The 22,012-nt window shown below is 38.5% G+C and overlaps 2 protein-coding genes across 9 annotated transcripts in view; one reads left to right on the top strand and one right to left on the bottom strand.

The window, feature by feature from the left end:
* The window catches only part of ZFP91 (ZFP91 zinc finger protein), a 30,928-nt gene extending 21,203 nt beyond the window's left edge, over positions 1–9,725 (bottom strand). The window contains exons 1-2 of one of the 2 annotated variants that reach the window (XM_029207522.1): positions 9,217–9,725; positions 4,200–4,228 (exon numbers count right to left, since the gene is read on the bottom strand). In XM_029207522.1, the coding sequence (XP_029063355.1) occupies positions 4,200–4,228; positions 9,217–9,560 (373 nt within the window). In that variant the 5' untranslated portion in view covers positions 9,561–9,725. The remainder of the gene's footprint in view (positions 1–4,199; positions 4,229–9,216) is intronic. The other variant, XM_029207521.1, reaches the window with a different exon arrangement.
* A 38-nt stretch (positions 9,726–9,763) lies between these two features.
* LPXN (leupaxin) overlaps positions 9,764–22,012 on the top strand; it is a 42,453-nt gene continuing 30,204 nt past the window's right edge. Inside the window, exons 1-3 of one of the 7 annotated variants that reach the window (XM_029207528.1) lie at positions 9,764–9,832; positions 10,475–10,541; positions 18,084–18,241. In XM_029207528.1, the coding sequence (XP_029063361.1) occupies positions 10,533–10,541; positions 18,084–18,241 (167 nt within the window). In that variant the 5' untranslated portion in view covers positions 9,764–9,832; positions 10,475–10,532. Of the gene's footprint in view, positions 10,542–12,811; positions 13,188–18,083; positions 18,242–22,012 lie in introns of those variants that run through there. The other 6 variants (XM_029207525.1, XM_029207527.1, XM_029207524.1 and 3 more) reach the window with 6 other exon arrangements.

The raw sequence follows: 22,012 nt of genomic DNA, 5'->3' as shown, positions 1-22,012 counted from the left end.
AGTAAGCCACACGCAAGGAAGCAGGCAGCAAAAGACAACCTCAGTTACCTCTAAGGGAATTAATTGCACTGAAGCTAAAGGGGTATCTGCCTGGATGTAGTTAGATCAACCTGGCTAGTTTTAATTCAGAGGAGCTTGATCCTTCTTGGACTTAAAAGGTCAGGGGTCATTAAATCAGAGAACTTCTTTTTGTCAGAGGTTCTCATCCACCCATGATCTCAGTGTGAGGATAATGTTATGCTTGCACGTAGAGACGCGTGTCTCTTCAGGGGTTTCAGATTCTTATATGCTGAGTGTCGGCTTGCCCACTCAGGACCTTAGGCTTCTTCTGCTTCAGTTTTCTTCTACCAGGGCATTCTGTTGCAACTCTAAATTGGTTCTGGCAGGGAAAGGAATCTCAATATAAAATCACTATTATATATAACAGAATAAACTGTGTTGAGATGGTTCGGATATGCTGAATCATAATTAGCAAATCGTTATAAAATTATTTTTTATATGTAAGGGACAGAAAGACTCATTTACCTGAGTGATGAAACATCCCATAACTGAAAGGAGCTGATAATCAAGGCTTTCTAAGCCTATGTCACAATCCACACTAACCATAAATGAGGTATGTCTGCATTTCAGGAAGAACCACAGGAGGTCTGGATGTTTGAATTAGAAAAATGGTTTAAAGGTTATGGGGCATTGCCAACATGGAACAAGATGTTGAGCTGATCATTCTCATACTGAGAGAAATAATATGGTTCCTGTTACCTTAAGATAAAGGGCTAGGAAGGAAATAGGATAGATAAAATGCCTATCTAAAGTCCTGTCAGCCTCTTGAGACGTAAGCATTATAATAGTCAGAACTTGAGTTTCGGAAACCTGATCGTACTACTCTGTGTATTTCGATAATTATCTCTACTTTGTTTTCCATAAATAATTAGTAAAGCCCATTTTGAAATATTAGCCAATCTCAGCAATATTAAAAGAAGTCAGGGAAAGCGAGTCCTTTTAATGTTTCAAGAAAGAATTGTGAAGACAATGTTCTGTACATCCTTTGCACAGAAACTCAAATGGTAAAAATTAAGTTAGATTTTTCTTGTTAGAGTGGGCAAAAAAGGTGGGAATTCCTGTTCTATATATTAAAGGATGACACAAATATTGTTTAAAAATACTGGAAATGAGAGGATAAGAAATAATCAAAGGTATTCCAACTCAGGAAAACAGAAACACTCTGATGAAATTAAAGCTATGAAAGTTATTAACTAGATAAGGCAAATAGTCAAAACTTTAAACAATCTAAGTAAATTCACAGATCTGTTATGAACTCATTTGGTGATTCTGTCTAGGCAATCTTTTCCAAACATCACTACTCCGTAACAGGAAGAGTAACTAAAAACAGTAAAATGATTCTGAATAAAAGATGAGACCCAAACTTTTATACAATCAAATTTTCAAGCACCCAGGATTCCAAACTGTTTCCCATAAGCTCTAATTTCATGAGCTATTCTTTAAATGGAGGAAAAAAAAAAAAAAGCAGGGGGTGTCTTATAGGTAATTGCTGCATATTTTGGTATTTACATTGCATAGTACCCGAAATCAAAGTCTCTGAGAAGTCCTGCAATAAATAACTTTGATGACTCAAACGCTGCCCACATTTATTTGACTCTGTAATATTTGTTATTATCCCATGAAACTCTTGAAGCATTTAATAAAGATTAAGATACTACTGTCTCCTTTTTTACGATTTATCTTGGGCAGTTCTGGTTAGAGGTTTGAAAAGTGAAAGAAATTAAAATTAGCAGACAAAGTAACACTGGGATTATTAATAATTACATTTAGTCAAACCATTCCTTTACTTCATTACCTTAAGTATAACATTGGTTCAAAACAAAGACCGGAATGAAAACACAAAGCCAAGTTAAAAAGGCATTAGCCAGGCCCCATCCCTCAGAATTTCTGCTAACATTCTTGGAAGCTCCACAATGATGGTGATAATCTCTGGCAGTGGTAAACCAAGCTTTCATGTTTTAAGCGATCACTTGTTGAATGAATTAATAAACACTATTCGCAAAGCAACTTTCCATTCTTTTACATATACCCATCAGGGTTAAAGAAATGTAGTAGAACAGGGACCTACACTAATATGTTTCTTTACTATTATTTCAGCTTGAAAAATGAACATGGCACTTTGCAATTTAATAATTTAGAAACAACAGCAAGCTGTTTTTTCGTGTGTGCCAAGTCATTTATTCTAACATGTCCAAAGTTCTTATCTTTAGTTGAAGGGCAGCACATAATTTCAAGTTGTTTGGAGTAAATAAGAGTAAAAACAATCCTGAAAACATCTTTTCAATGTAAGAAAACAAAAAGATAGCTGTACCTTTAGAAAATCAACCTCCATTTCTTTATTCACTATCTAGTTGTATAAGATAAGATATACTTCTGTACCTATATATACTGTTCATAGAGTTGAACAGCTACTGTACAAGTAAACTAATGCAGAGACTGAGATGGGGGTTGGAGAGTATTTCTTGGAAATTTTACAAACTTAACAACAGCTACCTTTTATTGAGTCCTTACTGGATTCAGTGTATTGGATTATTTGCAATAAAAGGAAGAACTTGAATTCAAATCCTGAGCTCTAACTCTAGATCCAGAGTATTTAACTAGTGGATTAAAGTGGGATTGATTGAGGCTGAATTAACCACAATGCAGTTTTAATCTCTCCTCAACTGCAAAACTGTACATAACATGCCAACCTCTGGTTTAAGAAACTGACACAAACAGTGATTAATTTATCTCCAGCAGGGTTCAAAATTTCCACCGTATTCTGTGACCTCGCCTCAAGACAACCCAAAATAATTTCTTTAGACGTAGTCTTTAGACACAGGAGGTACTTTTAGCTCTGATAAAGGCAGGTTGCAGTTTTTGCTTTTTGTCTTAATAGAAACTGCTCTGGTACTTGACTGCCACCTGTCTACATTTCCCCTTCATCCTAAAATTTCTAAAATGATCTCTGAGTAAGGAACACAAGACTTTCCATTCTTGGCAGACATATTCTAATTTCTAAGTATCAACAGCAACAAAATCCAAAACTTGCTAAACAAAATAGTCATGCAAAACTTTCTACACAAAAAACTTGCCTAGTACAAAATACTTACGCCTGGTATACTATGCAATATTAGCCTTAGATTCTAAAATTCAGAGAAAAAAGAAAACTGGTCACTGACGTCTAATTATTTACGAAGCAGCCACCAAGTTACTGGTTCCTAACCACACTGTCATTCTTCTCAATGGCATAAATTCAGGTTTTACACTTGCCTTATACATATTTGCAAAGCATTCTTTGTAAAAGAAAAGTCTACGTAAGAAAAGTAAGTATTTATGTTATATATATACATAATGAATTAACTGAGCAATCCTTTAGGACTGGACTAAGACCAGACACTGTAAATGAAATATGCTTAAAAGTATCTCTGTTCCAGTTTTAAGAAGGACGCTGTGTATCTGAATGCAGCATCAAGGAACACAGCCAATAACTAGGGGAAAAAAATTTAATAAATGAGCAACTGGCCCAACATGACAGGGGCAATTTTAATAACCCCATCTGCAAAGCCAGAATAGTCTTCTTTAAAAAGCATTTAGAAGGATAAAGTGAACATCAGCTTCCCTTCATGATCCAGATGAGCAGAAGAGTACATTTAATACATGTATCTGGTTTGCTATTTGAAAGACCTAATGACCCGATTTAATTATTCACCAGGCTAAAATCTTAGAAAACTCTTCTCTCCACATTCTTCAAACTGCATTTATAACATGAGTCTCTACAAGCATCAAGAGTTTGTCTATTCTTTACTCTCTATACTCTGAATATATACAGTCTATATATACTCTGTCGATATATGCTGTCTATATCATTCCTCTCTGTTACTTTACTGAAAAACCAAATAGTTTTAAAAATTGCAATAAAGTGACATCAAATAATCTGATTTCCCATTATTAGGTTTCTAAATAATGCCAAAATGTTCCACTTGCCCAAACCTGCTGTTAACTTAAATAGGTTCTATCTACTCCAGTAATTCTTTACTAAATAAAAGTCACTTTTAAATAGGAACAACTTGAATTATTAGGCTGAAGCTCATTCTAATTTCTATCAGATTATAAAGCAGTCATATAATGTACATGAGGTAAGAATGACTCAGTCTTACCTTTGTCAGATGATACTTTTTCTGTGCATCTGAAAGAAAAGAGAATCAAATATTAAATGAATAATCTTGCACACTTTCTTAAAACACAAATATTTACCTCTTTCAGGTTCATCTCCAGAGTGATGCAGAAAACATCTAGAGTAGTACTGTCCAACAGAACTTTCTGGAGTGATGAAAATATTCTACATCTGCACTGTCCAATACGGTAGTTGCCATGTGGCTACTGAGTGCCTAAAACGGCTTTGTAACTGAGGAACTGAATTTTCAGTTCTGATTAACGTAAATTTAAATAGCCACAAGTAGCTATCATATTTGACAGCACACAGCTAGAGTATCATTCAAAAGTTGTTTTTAACTGTAAAAAGATATTAATACAAAGAAAATATTGCTAATTTTGTTGTATTAAATGGTCATAAGAGAAAAATGTCCTTATTCTACACAAATGCAGTAACTTGGGGTGAAATGAAATAATGTTTGAGATTTCCTCTAAAACACTTCTACCGAAAGAAAACAAGGGGGAAGGGGGATAAAGGTAGCAAGCATGGCAAAATCTCAATTGTTAAATTTAGGTGATAAATACTGGGGTTTCATTATACTATTTCTCTACTTTGTGTTTATTTGACAATTTTCATAATAAAAATTTAATGAACCTAAAAGAAAACCCTAAAATTATTCATTTGTTAAATCCAAGTCAAAATCTATTTCTAAAAAGGCAACAGACTGGACCTCAGAAATAAATGTAACTTGCACTTTACAAATTGGAGAGGAACAGTAAAGAGGCTAATGTGTAATAAAATACTGGCTAAAAAAAATGTCATCCCCATGTTTTTAATTCAGGAAAATTTCTATCACACATAACTGTCGAGTAAGGTATAATGAATCCCCTCATAGCCATTACCCACATTCAAAGTTGACATGTCTTGGATCTTTACCATAAAGATGCCACACAGCATCTCTGAGCAGTACAGTTTTCTCTTTTTCTCTGAAAGCAAACCTAACACAAATGAAGACTCTTATGTTACAAAAGAATATCTAAGCAAATACAGAAGCCACAGCATAATATAAATATTCTGTTCTCTTTAGAAAGACTAGATATCATTTTCTCATCCCATTTTTTTAATAAAGCTTGGTATAATAACTTTAAATTATGTTATTAATGTCCCAATTAACAACTAACACAAGAATACTGCTAACCATGTTAACTCTAAATGAAAAGTACAGAAACAATTGTTAGATCCTGAAACACTATACAATTAACTTTCTGAAAACCTTCTGGAATGGTTCAATGTTTCTTTTACCACACTGATCACTGTTAAGAGGAAAACTCAGGATTTCAGGCTTAAATACAATTGAAGCCTTCTCCAAAGAGTCAGAAAAGTTTTTCCAATTCAGAATATTACTGCCTCTTCATTCTCACTATTATGACCATTGCCTTTTCCTTACAAAAGCAGCAAGAAGGTATTATGCTAAGGTTTACTACCATTTTACTTTCAGCAAGAAAATAAACCCAAAATGGAACTCCATATGCCAGAAAACAGAGCAGTATTTGTAACCCATCTGAGCCTGTAGGTTTACCTCTAGTAATATTCAGTTTTAGCCTGTATTCCCTGTGGTGAGGAAAGAACACCTTTCCTCAACAGCTAAATGAGAAATTAAAAAAAAAAAAGTACTTAAGTGTTAAATTCTGAAATGCATCAGATAACTAAAGGACTTATTATCACATGGGAGAAAGAAAATAAGCCTTTCACATTTAAAGTAGTCTTATTTTAACAATATATTGTTTCCATATTAGCAGAAAGCAAGAATGTTTTAACTTATGTATCAGAAATAAGCTGGAGTGTGAGGGTGTGTGTGTATATATATAAATTCCCATATACATATACACACACATATACATTTTTAAGTTAGATGAGTATATAAACATCTGTATTTGAAACACATATACATTTTTAAGTTAGATGAGTATATAAACATCTGTATCTGAAACATAAGAATCTTAACTCCAGAGTTTATTGGCTAAAATACAGCAAATGAAAAGCCTAATTCTTAGTACTGATATATAATCTTTCTTCAAATTTGGTTTATCTTTCCTTAATATTAGCCTTTAAGTTTTAATTTATAATGATTATAGATTTAACTTCATGCCTTTATCTTGAGCACATTCACTGAAAAATTCTTTATTTCCCTTCACAAAGAGTTCCTACTCTTTTCATTAATTTCTGAACATTTCAATGCAAATAGAAAAGTTGTTATAAGCTTAGGAAAGTTTCTAAAAATGATAATTGTCATCTAACTATAAAGCTCATTTCACAAATCATAAATTATCAACTAAAGATGAAGAAGCATATTTAAGGAGATTAAGTGACTTGCCCAAGGTCACTTAGTAAGCAGTAGAAAGCAATGTTTTTTCCTCTGTTATTTTGCCTTGTAAGAGGAAAAGAGGTTACAATCAATCCAAGTCTCTGTATTTACTGACATTATTGAGCTACTGTACACTCTGCTGTCTCTTCTATCAAGAGAAACAAATGTAGGTTTAACAGCTGATGACTGGGAATTTATTGGGGGAAATGTTATTTGGAAAGTAGGGCTGAATCAAGGTGAGAAGGCACTAGACCAGGGTTCAGTAAACTGAATGTCTTAAAGGACTGTTTCTCATTTAATTAGTTTCAAAATTTATTTTATTCTGAAAACCTGTAAACCATGTACACATTTGACAAATCTCCACTAATCAATGCATCTTCCTCCTTTACTGCAAAGTCCTTGAGGATAAAGTCCATGTCTCATTTTCCTTTATAAACCCTGGGTCAACACAGTACCAGGACCAGTTACTGCTCAATCAAGGTTGGAGCTGAAATGCTTTAGTTCTTTGATTTCCAGGGCATGCAGTATATTGAAAATGTGTAACAAAAAAAATTATTACAATGAAAATGTATTGTAACAATCCAATCAAAACTGGATTATATATATATATATAATATAAAATTAAGAGAGAGTTCTGAGGCTAAGTGAAGGTAAAAGAACACTACTACCTTTTATGATATTGGATGAGAGAGAAAGGGACTTTAAGAATTAAGACTATTCTTCCCTCCCCACAAGGAATATTGTGAAGAAAAAAACTGAAGGGGTTTAATTAAGTCATCTTCATCCAAGTTCAACTACAGTAACATTTATAATGTGGAAATAAAAAAAGACTCATTAGTACTTTTTTGCCAAGAGTTAGGGAACGTAATAAACCATGACAGCTGGTAAAACTACCACTCTATGTATAATCTTAAGAGATCATTTCTATAAGCAAAGCTGGTGGATCAGTAGGAGGGAAACGTGGCAAGGAGATATAGGTATGGGTAGATGAAGATAAAAGGGAATTAAAAAAAAATTAAGATATTAACCTTCCTGTGTATGGTAACAGAAAAAGAATTAAAGAGCCAATTTCACAGAATTTACATGAAAAAGACCACTACACACTAGTTTTACCTCTACCAAAGACATCACTGCTCAAAACAGTAACTTTTAGTAAATATTTCCTACATATCATGCTTTGTGTTAAGTGTTTCACAGGGTGTACTTAAGTTTCACAAACGCAGCTCATAGAGATTAACGTTATCTCCTATAGATAATAAAGTTGAGGCACGAGCAGTTTAATTTGTCCAAGGAATTTATATCCAAATAAGGCTAATGATATATCTCTTCAAATTTATGAGAATACAGAAGCTTAAATTTTCTGTGACCATGAAATTAATTTACAGCAATTAGAATCCTAATTGCAGCTGAACCATTTGTAAGTACATATTTTTGCTGTCCACAGAAATTTAGTTTACACAATTCTCTAAATTATGTTAATTTAAATAACATTTAATAATTTGAAAGCACATATAATACACAATATACCTTTGAATTTTATTTCTCTTTCTGAGAGTCTTCTAAGAAAAGCATGCCAAGGTCACAGACTTCACTCTTAATTTCATAACAGGAGTGTTCTAAATCTATCGGGTCTGTACAAGCAAAATATTGCCATGCTCTCTGCTGGGGAGGTAGGGTGGTGGTGGAGGTGGGGGGGCACTTAAAACTGATTTCTCCCCCCACCTTCAACTTTCCCTGCTTTTACTAATTTTTTTCACTTGAAAGTCAAAAGACACAAATGCCTTCAGTAACGAATTCAATGGCTAATGTGATTAATTTCTAGAATTTACAAACACGTGTGCTTCAGTATTTTCAGCATAGAAACATTTTAATAAACAATTTAAAATATTTATATTTCTGATCATCTTAGTTTCTCTATGATCTCTAGGTAATAAAGAAATTACTTTCAGATTATTCTAATTTTTAAGGACGAAGTTCCTACATTAAAACATACGCAAAAACAAACACATAAACTACTTGTCAAAAAAATGAAAGAAAACGCATCTCGTTACATGAAAGACTCTATACTTAAAATTGGCAAGCCACGTTTTACCCGACTACTAAGTCCCAGGTTTTTAAAACGCGTGAAATGTGATGTGAAAATTCAGTAGAGTGAAAAAAGCTACATAACGATACTAGTACAACTGGCTCTTGAGCTAATTAATGGGACGGGGGGGGGGGGGGGGTGAGGGGAACGACACAATTTTGAATGCTAAGATCTAAGCTCATGCTGTAGATTTCCTAATGGGGATGTGATGTAATACTGGAGAGCCGCCCTAAGCGGGAAAGGGATAGGCTGACAAAGGGAGCGCAGATGCCAGAGTGCGGGAGAAGCCTGAGGCGGCAGGGAAGAGGTGGGTCACTAAGGAGCAGAAGTGTATCCTACAAAGGACGCCTTCAGGGAGTGGGGAAGTGGCCGGACAGACAGGCAAGGGGGGCGGAGGAAGCCAGAGAGAAGTGATAAGACGGCTAGGGAAGCGGCGTGACATCTGCCATGCGAGCCGGCAGGGGGCAGAGCAAGCAGGATGTCACGTGGAGTGATCGCTACGGGAGCCGAGAGGGTTGCGTGCGGGTAAAGGGGGGTCTTTCCCACCGCCTGAAAGACTGCGTTACTCACAGGAGTCGCGGACTCTTCTTGCCCTGAGCTGGAGACGGGGGCTTCACGGCCTGGGACTGCTGCCCTGGGGCGTCGGGAGGCCTGGCGCTGGGGCTGCTCCTCCGCCGGCGGGGATACTCGGCCTTCCTCCGGCGGGACACAGCGGCGGCGGCGGCCGCAGCGGCCCGGCCCCGGTCCCGACCTCCCCTCAGCACGCGGCTGCTAGTGGTCCCCCCAGGGGCCGCCGCCGCCGCTTCAGGGGGCTGTTGCTGGGGCTCCTCCGGAGCCGCCTTGGCCGCCGCCGCCTCTCCCCCTTCCTGGTCCTGCTGCTCCGGGGGTCTCGGCTCTTCCGTCTCTCCCGGCATCGGGACTCGTCCGCCCCCCACCCCCTAGTCCCAGGCGGCGGAGGCGGAGGCGGCGGCGGCCGCGGCGCTGCTCCCCCCGCCCCCCGGAGCGACCGGCTCACTCTCACTCGGCGCTCCTCGTTCCCCCCTCCCCTCCGCCCGGCTCCGAGGGCGCCCCCCCCCACCCCCTGCCACTCAAGGCCTTCTACCGCAGGCGGCGCGCGCGCGCCCGCCACCGACGCGCAGCGGACCAATCGGAGAGGAGGAACGGCTTCTTAGCCCCGCCCCCCAAGGTCTCTCACGCAGCGGCGTGCCGGTTCCCTCCCCCACCCCTCCCTTCAACCAATCAGGAAACGGCTCCAAGGGAGCGCGCGAGGTTTTCTTCCCCGCGCACCCGTTCTCACCGTTAAACGGCTGCGTCTCGCGACAATGCCAAAATGACCTTTCTCCCCCACCTCCGGAGCTCAATGCGCGCTAAGGGCAGTGGGAGGGGCAGGTCTCGCGAGGAGGTTGGTGGGAAAAAAACGCACCTCTTTCCCCGCCTCGCGCGCACCCTGGAATGGCTGCGCGCGCACCTGCCTCCCTAAGGAGCCGCTAATGCCACAAGGGCTCTTTCTATCCTTCTTCCTTAAGCCGCGGAAGTAGCCTCGGCGTTCTTCCACCCCCACCCCGATCCCACTTTCCTGTCTGTAGCCTTTCTGTCCCCAGCGCTGCCAGGTCTTGCGGGGAGAAGGGGGAAATTTTTTTGAGCTGTCGCTTCTCCTTTAAGAAAAAAAGCCCCGTCGGCTGCCGGATGAAAGTCTCTGAAAAAATGGCGGCGGTAGGACAGAGGCGGGGTCGTGAGGGCAAGGTGGACCCGCCTTTTGGCGCATGAGCATGGTTAACTTGCCCAGGGGCATCCTGGGAAATGAAGTTCAACTTTTTCTACGCCTTAGGAAAAAAGATACGGAGCCAGAGGCGGAGAGGATGCTGGGAGTGTTTGACTGATGCGCGATGGGAAAGGTAGTTTACTCTTTCCGCGTTTCGCATTTACTCTTCCGGGGAGGCAGTGTTTCCGGGTTAGGCCTCAACGCCTGCGTAGATCTGACCACAATTGTGGGCCCAGTGGCTGGTGGGCTTTGCCTGGCAGGGTTTTCGTAGTTTCGTACTTGGTGTTGGCGAACCATTTGTAGGGTGGACACGTAATAGCCTTCATCATTTCTGGTTAGGTGGCGCCTCATCTGGGACCGCTTAGCGTTTATATCTGCAATATTTGTCTTCTGTGTCTGACCCACTAACCTGTGAGCGTCTGGAGGTCAGGGATTGAATCTGGTTCCGTTGGATCCTAGGGGGGCTAGCACAATTCCTACCACTCATTTGATAATAAAAGTTTGTAGAAATAATTGTAGAATTACTTTTTTACTAGATGTTGTCGGGGCCGAGGAAGTGGTATCGGCTGCTTAACTTGGCTGTGGTCCCTGGGCTGGAAGGAAGGGAGGTGAAGAGTTGTTAGCGTGACCTACCCGGAAAACTGAAGGCCTCCCTCACACTCCCCACCCTGAACCCATCTGCTTCTGCGGTTTTTAAATGTTTCTGCTGCACAGGAAGCATGGGCAGAATAGCAGCTTTGTCAGAAATTACTTTTCTCTCCGCTAGCATGTGAAACTAAATTGCCCTAACGCATCAAACGGGAGTTTCCGTTTGCTTATCTCCAAGTTGCATTTGGTGATGGCTGTGAGCTTTTTGCGTTGCTTCCTTTTTTCCTTTCATCCATTATAATCGAGGAGCGATTTGCAGGAACAGTTCTTACCCCTGGAAACTAAAGCATCCGGGGTTAAAAATCTCCAACGTAAGTGAATGGAAACAAGATCTCGGAATCCAGTTCTAAATTTCACATTAATCATTTAGTTAAACTGCAGATGGAGTCCAATATCTGCAAGACAAATGCTGAAGAGCAGTTTTCCTTCCAGGATTTTGGCTCAGTTACCACTTCAGATTGGGCAAATGTTCGTATTCTCTGTTGAGTGTTTTGCACTTTCATGCGGGTAATGGCATTTCAGTTGTAAAAACTGTTGAGCATAGTGTGGATGGGAATTTTTCAAACCTATGTTTGCAGTGAGCAGACTTTTAGAATGGCACTGACATCCAATGGCTGCTCAAAGTAATGCAGAGATGGGATCTCCTTTACATTAAAAACATTTTTTTAAAGTCTTAGAGTCACAGTGGAATGGAGAATGAATGATTCCTTTAGATTAACCTTAAAAAGACCACTGTGTTGTAGAGGAAAGATTACAGGCTTTGAAGTTAAATCTGTTTTAGTAAGTAACAAAGCCACCTACTAATTATATTATCTTTAGCAAGTTTCTATTCTTTGTATCTATTTCACCACTGGTAAAAATGGGGATAATATCTATTTCACAGGACCGTAATTTTAGTTCTTTATGTACTGCCTTCTCATAGTAGGCCTTTTGTAATTGTTTTGTTTTATTCAAGGTGAATAAAATCACAGTGGTTAAAAAAAAAAAAGTGAAAGTTAACCTCAGTGTCACTTTTTAGAGAAACTAAGACAATATAACTAGGCAGGAATTGTGCTTAATCGAGAATGTCAGCAGCTTAGAACCTGGTGTCTTAAATCTTCCAGTTTCATTCTTCATGACCCCTATAGTTGTTTGCATTTTGAACCACTGAAATAAACTTGGCCCTGAGAATCCAAATGTGAACCTGGTCCTGAGAATCCTGTTCTGCCTTTTTTTTTAAATCTTTTTATTTTTATTGGAGTGTAGTTGATTAACAATGTTGTGTTAGTTTCAGGTATATAACAAAGTGATTCAGTTATACATATACATGTATCTATTCTTTTTCAAATTCTTTTCCCAATTAGGTTGTTACAGAATATTGAGCAGAGTTCCCTGTGCTGTACAGTAGGTCCTTGTTGGTTATCCATTTTAAATATAGCAGTGTGTCCATCCCACACTCCCTAACTATCCCTCCCCACCACTACCCCTCTGGTAACCATAAATTCAGTTCTCTAAGTCTGTGAGTCTGCTTCTGTTTTATAAATAAGTTCATTTGTATCTCTTTTTTTTCTTCTGCCTTTAATGGGTTGATGATCTATTCAGAAAACCAGGTAAGCACAATTTCTGGATAATTAAGCAAAATGAATTGGGTGCCGGTTAAGTCTGATGGAAATTTTATGAAGGAGATTGTGCTTCCGTGGTCCCTCAGGGGAAAAAAAAATCAGATTCCATCATGCACAGTTACAGCAGGATACCCACACTGGGCAAAAACACAAGTGCAAATCTGCCATTCCCATGAATTCAAAATGAATCCAGGCACATAGTAGGTTCTCAAATTTTTCAAAACTAGTTTTGATTCTTATCACCCTGGCCAATGCACAGCCAGAACTCAAATCCAATTACTCACCTTTTATGTCAGGCTCATTTTTTAAAACTCTGACCAACAAAAAAGAAAAAAAAAAAAAGAAAGAAACTCACCAAATCAAAAGAGAGGAAGTGCTAAGCAAATACAGGAACCAAAAAGGGTTATAGAGGCTGCTTCACGCTGGCTCATTCAGTTCCTTTGCGGTCCTCTTCTTCAACACATGCCAAAACAATTCCTCACAACCTGTGGTACCAGAGCATCTTGGGTGTGTGACGATGGAAGAGTTGGGTGAGTGAGGAGCTTCTTGGAGGAGAAACTCTGAGGGAATGAAGACTTGGCTGCCATCTCCATGTGTGGTGGGGTATACTTCTAGCCAGATGGAGGATAGTGTTGGAAGATTTTATTTTCACTTCTTTCCTGACCTCAGGCCAACCAAGAGTGAAGCATGAGGAACTATGTTATTTTGGGGAACTATGGGCTTGCTGTTTGCAGAGGCACAATAGGCAGAGAGTTTGGTGCTAACCACAGAGTAAACACTGCACAAATACTTTTGGGCTGAATTGTGATTGAAATTGTCATTTTATTATGAGCATTTTGCCTCTTGGGGGCTGCTGGAGATCATAGGGTGGTCACAGAGTTGGCAAGTTCAGAGATATGATTTGCACGGAAAAAGAAAAAGGAGGGGGGTTAAAGGGTGTTCTAAGAAGAAATAGAATAGAAGTACAAGAATGAGGGATTCACAAAGGTTGGAGAAAGGCCAGAGCGGTTTCATTTGTTCCATGGTTTAGTATTAAATAAGATACAGCACTATTACTCCAGTGCTTGCATTGCTAAGATTTTTATTGAGAGCAATTCTGAAGGAACAGATTACCATGGCCTGCAAATATGATACCTCCTTCCACTCCAAAGCAATTGAAACCAGCAGTGAAGCCACTGACCACACTGCTCAGAGAGATCCCTGATTTCAAACCTTTGGAGTAATAATGTAAGGTCTGTCATTCTTGGGACTCATTCCATATCTTTTGCCAACTTTTGTTGCTGTCATCCTTACTAACACTGAGTCACCTTTACCCAATGTTCACGCTGCATAATTACACGGTGTCCTGGGTTTTTGTGTGTTTGGGGTATGTCAGAAGTGCCAATGACAACAATAAAAAACATCTTGTATGTTGTCTTTATAAAAAAAATGTATTTTGAGGGCTTCCCTGGTGGCGCAGTGGTTGAGACCCCGCCTGCCGATGCGGGGGACACGGGTTCGTGCCCCAGTCCGGGAGGATCCCACGTACCGCGGAGCGGCTGGGCCCGTGAGCCATGGCCGCTGAGCCTGCGCGTCCGGAGCCTGTGCCCCGCAGCGGGAGAGGCCAAAAAAGGAAGAGGCCCCCGAACCAAAAAAAAAAAAAAAAAAAAAAAAAAAAAAAATGTATTTTGAGAGCTGGAGGAGTAGAGGAAGGAAGGAAGGCAAATTACAGGAGGGAAGAGATGTGAAGGAGAAGGGTATTTAATGTTTAATAAATATTGAACTGTTTTGGAAATAAAGTCTATTTTGATAGTTGGAGTAGAATATATTTTGGATTTGGGGTAGACTCCCAGTTCTTATCCTGTGTGAAGTTTGGAGAAGTTCACATTTCTGTACAAGTTCCTCCAGAGTCCAGTTCTGCTTTCTTATTTTGGGGCTACCTCATGGCTTTAATGTAGGTAATCGGCAAGGGGAGTAATGCTTATTCAGTGACTTAAGCTACATTTGTACATATGTTAATCATTTTAGTGTTCCAAGCAACCTTCTGAGATAGGTTTTATCCACTGTTTTTTTTCAAATGAGAAAACTAAGAAAAACAAAATAACTTGTTCAGTGTCACTCGTAGGAGCATCTGACACCAAAACCGATTAAGTGACAAGGTGTTCTCCCATTTTAGCAGTTTGTTGGCTCTGGTGTTCCAGCCAATAGGATAACTCAGATAATTTAATATTTTTTTAAAAAGTAGATTTGTGCAGTTTTGCATTTCCTCAGCAGGATGAATGAGAAATTTGGTCCAGGAATGTGGAAAGTACCAAGTGGCCTGGAAGGTAACATTCATGTATGTTATCCAGGTGGCTAAACATCATTAGGCTGTTAATAGCTACACCTCAATCGCTTCTTCAAACTGTCATCAGCTCAATAACCACCCAAAAGACTTAGGGTGGGTGTTTCTTCTCCAATGTGGAGAAATAGCATGGAGGACAAGTCAGCCCAGGCGCGCCAATATTTCCTCTCTGCAGTACTGCCCCCAAGGTTAGTAGTTTATATCCACCCAGAAAGTCTTACCTAAACCCTCATTACATGGGGATGCTAGATAAAGGGGAAGCGGGAGCAGACTCTGGCTCTGAATGAAGTCGTTACAGTCTAGTGAGACCTTCAAGTCACCTCACTTACTTCCCTTCCTGTGAATGTTGACACTGTTTGATTTCCACAGATGAGGCGCTATGAAAATGGACTGCAGCGTGTTCAGTCTGATACCCCCTACCCTGCACCAGTAATCCCATATTTGTCATGCTGAAATTAGTCATCTTCAAATCACAGCATCTGGCCAAAAGGGAGATAATCTCCGGGTGTTGGTGATATGTACACTCATAGGAAACAGGAAGAGAAAGGCCTGTTAACTCATGACCCAGAAAGGAGTTTTAGTAGCTCTGGTTAGCTGGCGCTTCTAAGGGTAACCTTCTACTCCTAGTGGTATGGTTTGCTTCTCTTGCAGAGGGTCTTCCCTCTCCCCTCATCTTTATTGTAAATGCCTTTTTTTTTTTTTAAGATTTAATTTTATTTATTTTTGGCTGCGTTGGGCCTTCGTTGCTGTGCTCAGGCTTTCTCTGGTTGTGGCTAGAGGGGGCTACTCTTAGCTGCAGTGCGTGGGCTCTAGGCACGCAGGCTCAGTAGTTGTGGTGCACAGGCTTAGTTGCTCCGCGGCATGTGGGATCTTCCTGGACTAGGGATCAAACCCGTGTCCCCTGCATTGGCAGGCAGATTCTTATCTGCTGCGCCACCAGGGAAGTCCCAATTTTTTATTTTGAATCCAAGAGGAACCATGACTTCTGTTTGGAGCAAAGCTTAGGAAATAGAAAAGAAAGAAGCTATATCTTAATAGAGGGCTATAGAATAAAAATTTGGAACTCAGAGATTTGGCATTCAGTTTGGCTAGTAAAGTCCTGAGAGAAAAAGTTTTACTTTCTATTTCTACCTTACTTTTTCTTTTCTTTCCTCTTCTTTTTAAAAACCTTTTATTATAGAGAATTTTAAAATTTACAGAAGGAAAGAAAATAGTTAAAGAGATCTGATGTACCCATCGATCACCTTAAACAATTATCAACTCTTGGTTAATCTTATTTCATGTATACATCCACCTATTCCTTCCATTCCTAGATTATTTTAAAGTGATTTCACACATTGTATCATTTCATATGTAAATATTTCAGCATAAATATATATATATACATTTATACAAATAACCATAATACCATTATCATATCCATAATATCCTTAATAGTAATTTCTTAATGTCATGAAATACGATTATCACACCCAAAATATTAACAGAAATTACTTAATATTATCAAATATCCTATCACAACTAAAATAAGTTAACAGTACTTACTACTTATTGAATTTTCAGTCACTGTTCAGTATTACTAATTGTTTCTTTCTTTGTTTGGTTTTTGCTTGTTTATTTAAGAATCATACATTGAAATCAGTTGTAAGCCTCTTATGTCTCTTTTAACCTATTGGTTCCCCCTCTATCTCTTCTTTTCCATTACAGTTTATTTGTTGAAGGATCATTTGCCCTGAAGAGCTTAGCTCAGTTTGCTTATCTCTAAAATGGTGCATAAAATTCATTATATTTGTGAGCTAGATTCTTGAGAAAGATCTGTAGAGGATTTCATTTGTAAGAAATGTTTAGATCTTTTCTTATGCCATTAAGAAATACCCATCCCCGAATATCTGAAATAAAATCTTTTTTTTAATGACCTGTAAAGTTCATTTTCCTCATCTGAAGACTTTAGAGCTAGGCAGATCCTTAGAAATAATATAATCCAGTGTTTTGCAAAGTTGAAAAACTACAATCTGTGGTAAGGTATCCACTGGAGATCTACTAGTGGGTCTCGATCCACAATTTAAAAAAATACTGTTGTGATACAATTGCTTTATTATGTAGATGAGGAGACAGCTTCAGAAAAGAAAGTGTCATGCCAAGATGATCCAGAGAATCCACATGGGAATGGGGTCTGGAATTTCTGACTTGCAGGGGCCAGGGATCAGGTAGCCCAGGATAAGCCAGGTTCTGCACTCAGTAGCAGTGTGGCCTTAAACAAGGTATTTGTCTCTTTCTTAATCTACAAAATAAGGACAATGCTATCACTTGCCTCAAAGCATTAGGATGACTAAATATATAAATATATAATTAAATATATAAGAAGTATATACACTTCTGAGCACAATGCCTGTCCTGTGTTAATTTTATTATTAATATTAATTTCCTCAAAACAGAAAGGTAACAGTGTAATACTCATACAATAAAGTCCATTGGTTTTTCCCAAGAAAACTACGACAGAAACAAATCTCAGCTGTTTGGATTGCAGCATCTTGCTTGACTTTGCAACATCTGTTTCCCCTCTAATCCCTTTTTCTCCCCACACCTTAAATGACAGAATACTTATACTTTGCTTGGAGAATTTTGTTATGTGCTGGGATATAAGAAAAAAAATTATCAGGATTAAGAATAAGTTTTACTGTACAGGTATGTTTTGGAAAACTGTAATATAATTGCATATATTTTTCTGATGGGAAAAAATATGTAGCATTTACATTTTTCTAATTGGAGATCTTCATGGGTGATCCACTCTAAATAAATGATAAAAATGAATGTGCTGCAATATAAAAAGTCAAATTGTAGAATAAGACTATGAAATTGAATGCAACCATGGGAAATAAGAAGCAGGCTACAGTATGCAGAGGGCATTAAACATCTCCTGGTAGAATAGACCATATTCTTGAAGTCAAATAAGGAGTAAGGGAGGATGTTTGAATTTAGCCTTCTCTTAAGACCCAAGAGAAGAGGGAGATGAATGGAGGCACAGTGGGGCTACTTAAGAGGATAATTTTTCCAGAAAACGTACATATTCTATGTCACGATTCCCTTGTATCTTTTGATATAGATGCCTTGTTGGAGGAACTGGAATACTCCACCCTCCAGGAGAGTGATGAATACTCCAACACAGCTTCTCCTCCCCTGGATCAGCATTCCAGAAAGGAGAGTAACCATGATGAGACCTCAAGTGCCCCTTCCATTCCGGATGACTCAAGTCCCTTTCCGGTAACTTTTCATTTGTTGGAGTACCTTGAATATAGATATTTGAGTGCATTTCTGGAAATTAATTGTATCTTACATAAAATGATGCAAAAGGAAAATCATATATCCAAGAAAGAGAAAAGAATTACTCAATGATAAGTTAAAGGTGGTTGTTTTCAGAAAGAAGAGGAGAATGGAGAAAAATCATCATAAAAGAATAAACCTTTGAGAACTTTTTTTTTTTTTTCTCCTGAGGGCCTGGTAACAGGCAGAGTATTCCCTAATTCACTTGGGATATTCTGATATCACCATCTGGGTATCAGAGATGCATGTTGCAGTTTGACTGGACTGGCAGTCAGTAAGGCCAGAGGTCACCTGGGCAAGGCCAGGCAGCAGCTCAGCCAGGTCTTCTTAGGATTTTTTAGGATAGCCACTTTCCAGCTCTTATTTTCGCTGAATATATTAGGAAATTCAATTAGTATATCTAGAGATGACGAAGCTCTAGGGAACCATCACAAACAAACTAAACTTATAAAAGATTATGTATAAAAACCCCCCAGAAATCCAATTTATTAATTTCTGGTTAGAGTTTAAACTATCAAGTAGAACAGACACTAGTATTTGCTGATATATGTATTCCCTTCCTATGGATAAGTCTACATGCATCTACTTTGATTAGAAGGTTACTTGATGAGAATGGATTAGTGTAAGAGGAATTAAGTAGGTGCTCTTCATATCTGGTGTTTCTCAACTATGATATTCTGATTCATCCTTGTACACTAAAGGAAATCACTAGTAGCACAGACTTGAAATTTGAGCCTATGGGTAGGTTTCCCTTTTAACTGTTCTTCCTTCCAGCTACATACATACAGTTTTAAGGACACACATTTATCTCTCTCCTAAGGAGCTATTGTCTTTGTTCTCACTGTGAGATTATAGCCATAGATTCCTAACTGATCCCCTATCCTGACCGCCCCCCTGCAATTTATTCTCCAAAAAGCAGCCAGGATAATCCTGTAAAACTTAAATCAGGTCATCTTATTCTTCTACTCAGCACCCCAAGATGAATTCTCATCTCATTTGGAATAAAAGCCACAGTCTTTACACTGACTTTATGGGGTGACCTACGTCTTGGTTCCCTTGGAGGAGCCTGGGTTTATGCTTATTTTCTTGACATCCTGTTACTGACTTTACCTTTTACCCCAGATTTTCCATTTTTTTTGTGTGTGAAATTTTTAAAATAAGTATTTGCGTTAAAGTAAACCAGCATGGATTAATAGACCTCCATTTGGTTCTTCTGGCTTCTCTCACAGTCTCACGTAGTAGCATATAAAACACACGTGCAGTGAACAGTTCTTATTTTATTGTAGCTGGATCTAAAAGACTAATGACCACTTGTCTCTCATTTCCTGATCCTGATAAGACAAAATCTAACTGACAGCTCCCTTTGAAGGATAATATGCAAGGTGCTGGCCGTTAAAGCTAAGAGTTCAAGCACAGCCGTCAGGGGCAGCTAACTCCTCTGGTCTCAGGTAGTGGCAGGAAAAACCTTGAGGTTTTTTTTTTTCCCCTGATGGCCACTTGGTATAACACCACTCATGCTGTGCTGTGGTCCATGTGGTGGTCTGTGAGATGCAGGGAGCCTCTTCAGGGTCAGAAAGAAATATCGAAAATTGTGACTTAAGGTCATAGAAGTTGTGTCTAGGAAATAGAGGCTGAGCATTCTTGCCATAGAGTACAGTATAATCTAAATGTTCTTGTTAAATCAGTTTTGTCACTAATTGTATATTAAAGCTATAACTGTTAGTTTTATTATTTGGTAATGCTTTTAAATTTTGCAACAAACCAAACCAAAAACCAAACCAAACCAAAGCAAAACCAAAACTGCACGTTTAATTGTCTCAAGAAACTTGGCTCAAACCGAAACCAAAGCTGCACGTTTAATTGTCTCAAGAAACTTGATGATGGGACTTCCCTGGTGGTGCAGTAGTTTAGACTCTGCACTCCCAATGCAGGGGGCCTGGGTTCGACCCCTGGTCAGGGAACTAGATCCCACATGCATGCCGCAACTAAGAGCTCGCATGCTGCAACTCAGGAGCCCATCTGCCGCAACTAAGACTCAGAGCCACCAAATTAAAAAAATAATAAAATAAAATAAAGTTGATAATGGATGTGTAATCTAAGTATTTGTTAACGTTTACCATCCACTGTGGGGGGAATAGAATTATCACTGTCCATTTGAAAACCACAAGACACAACTATGGGGAAGAAGCATCAGGATCTACTTCAAAAATTAATGTCTAATTTAAGAAGAATGGGCCAGCAGGTGATAATTCAATATGTGAAGCTGCAGGAGGTATGTTTACAGGTCATTGAAAAGCACACCTTTCCATTTGGATCAAATTACTCTTCTAAATTAATTTTGCTCATTTTCAATTCCAAGTTTTCTTGTGCTTGTAAGTAAAGTGAATTGGTGATGATTAATTAATTGATTCCCTTTGCAAGCCATCAAATAATACCAGATTAAAAATAATAATACCAGATTAAATCAATTAGAGACCTCAATTAGAAAATTTAATTTCAAAATGGTTTAATTTTTACATCCAATTCAAAGAATCAAAGCAAAATATTTAGAAGTTCATTCTTTTGTCTAAAATGAGATTGTTAATGCCATTGTAAATTTAGTTGAAAAGTTCAGCAATGGAGATAAAATGTTGTTTTGGGGGGGTGATAATACTAATACAGATTTTGGTGGAGCAGAGCATAGTGGTAAAATCAATGTTCTTACATACTTAAAAGCCTATGGAGCAGATATGTACTTGGAATTGGTTGTGATATGCACAAACTTCATGACTGCATCCAAATAAGCTTTAGTATTTCACCAATCAAAATAGAAACTGCAATTGTTAAAATTTACAAATTATATATGTATGTATATTTGTACACAATCAGAGTATATATATAGCTCATCTACAAAACTTTTGTGACAGAAGCTCTTATTGAATGTAAAAATATATTAGCGTGGCTGTATGTATTTTCTCTCTTCATTGCCTGTGAGCCTGAGCCTTTGAAAAACCACTTTGTAAAGCAGCCTAAATTTAGGCCACATTATGTGCAAAATCAGTTGGAAATATTTAATCAAATTATTCAATGAATGTAGCATGAAAAGTCAGCTTTTGAAGTTTTTAACAAGTTGCAATTATGTGAAACAAAGCTTACAAAAAGGAAGAAGCTCAGATTTCTCCCTACAAAAGCCTGGGAGGAATTCAACAAATCAAAAGATGAGAGTTCAAATGGTTTAATTACCTGACTTGAAAATCGTGCTTTGGAAACATCTTGACTTTGATGGACCTCCTGATCTTAATTGGATAAATTTATATTCCCACCAGAATGGGATGAAATTGTAAAGGCCTGTGATTTTGCAGTATCTACATTTGATGAAGTGTTAAAAGGCATCACAAATAGAGACAATTTAAGAGCTCTGTCCTGTAAAAATATTATTGAAGAAAGGTGGGCCGAATGGAGGCAGAAATACAGCACATGTGAAAATATTGGAGCTGAAATAATTACACATTTTAATATAAAAAATAGAATTCAGAATATCTTCCATTTAGCAGAATCTGCTCTGAACGTATAGGTTCATCAGCATCTGGAGAGAGAGTATTTTCTCAGTTGAAACTATTATGGGCTATGGAGAAGCAGTGTCAACAATTTCAAATATACTAACCATAAAATGAAGCTTTGTAGAGGATTGCAATTTTATAAAAAATATAAAAATAAGATCATATTGAAAAG

Source organism: Monodon monoceros, unplaced genomic scaffold (genome assembly GCF_005190385.1).
Source record: "Monodon monoceros isolate NGI ecotype Baffin Bay Population unplaced genomic scaffold, NGI_Narwhal_1 Super_Scaffold_7, whole genome shotgun sequence".
Taxonomy (NCBI): domain Eukaryota; kingdom Metazoa; phylum Chordata; class Mammalia; order Artiodactyla; family Monodontidae; genus Monodon; species Monodon monoceros.
Note: the sequence above shows the minus strand (reverse complement) of the source record. Positions and strands in the feature narration are given on the sequence as shown.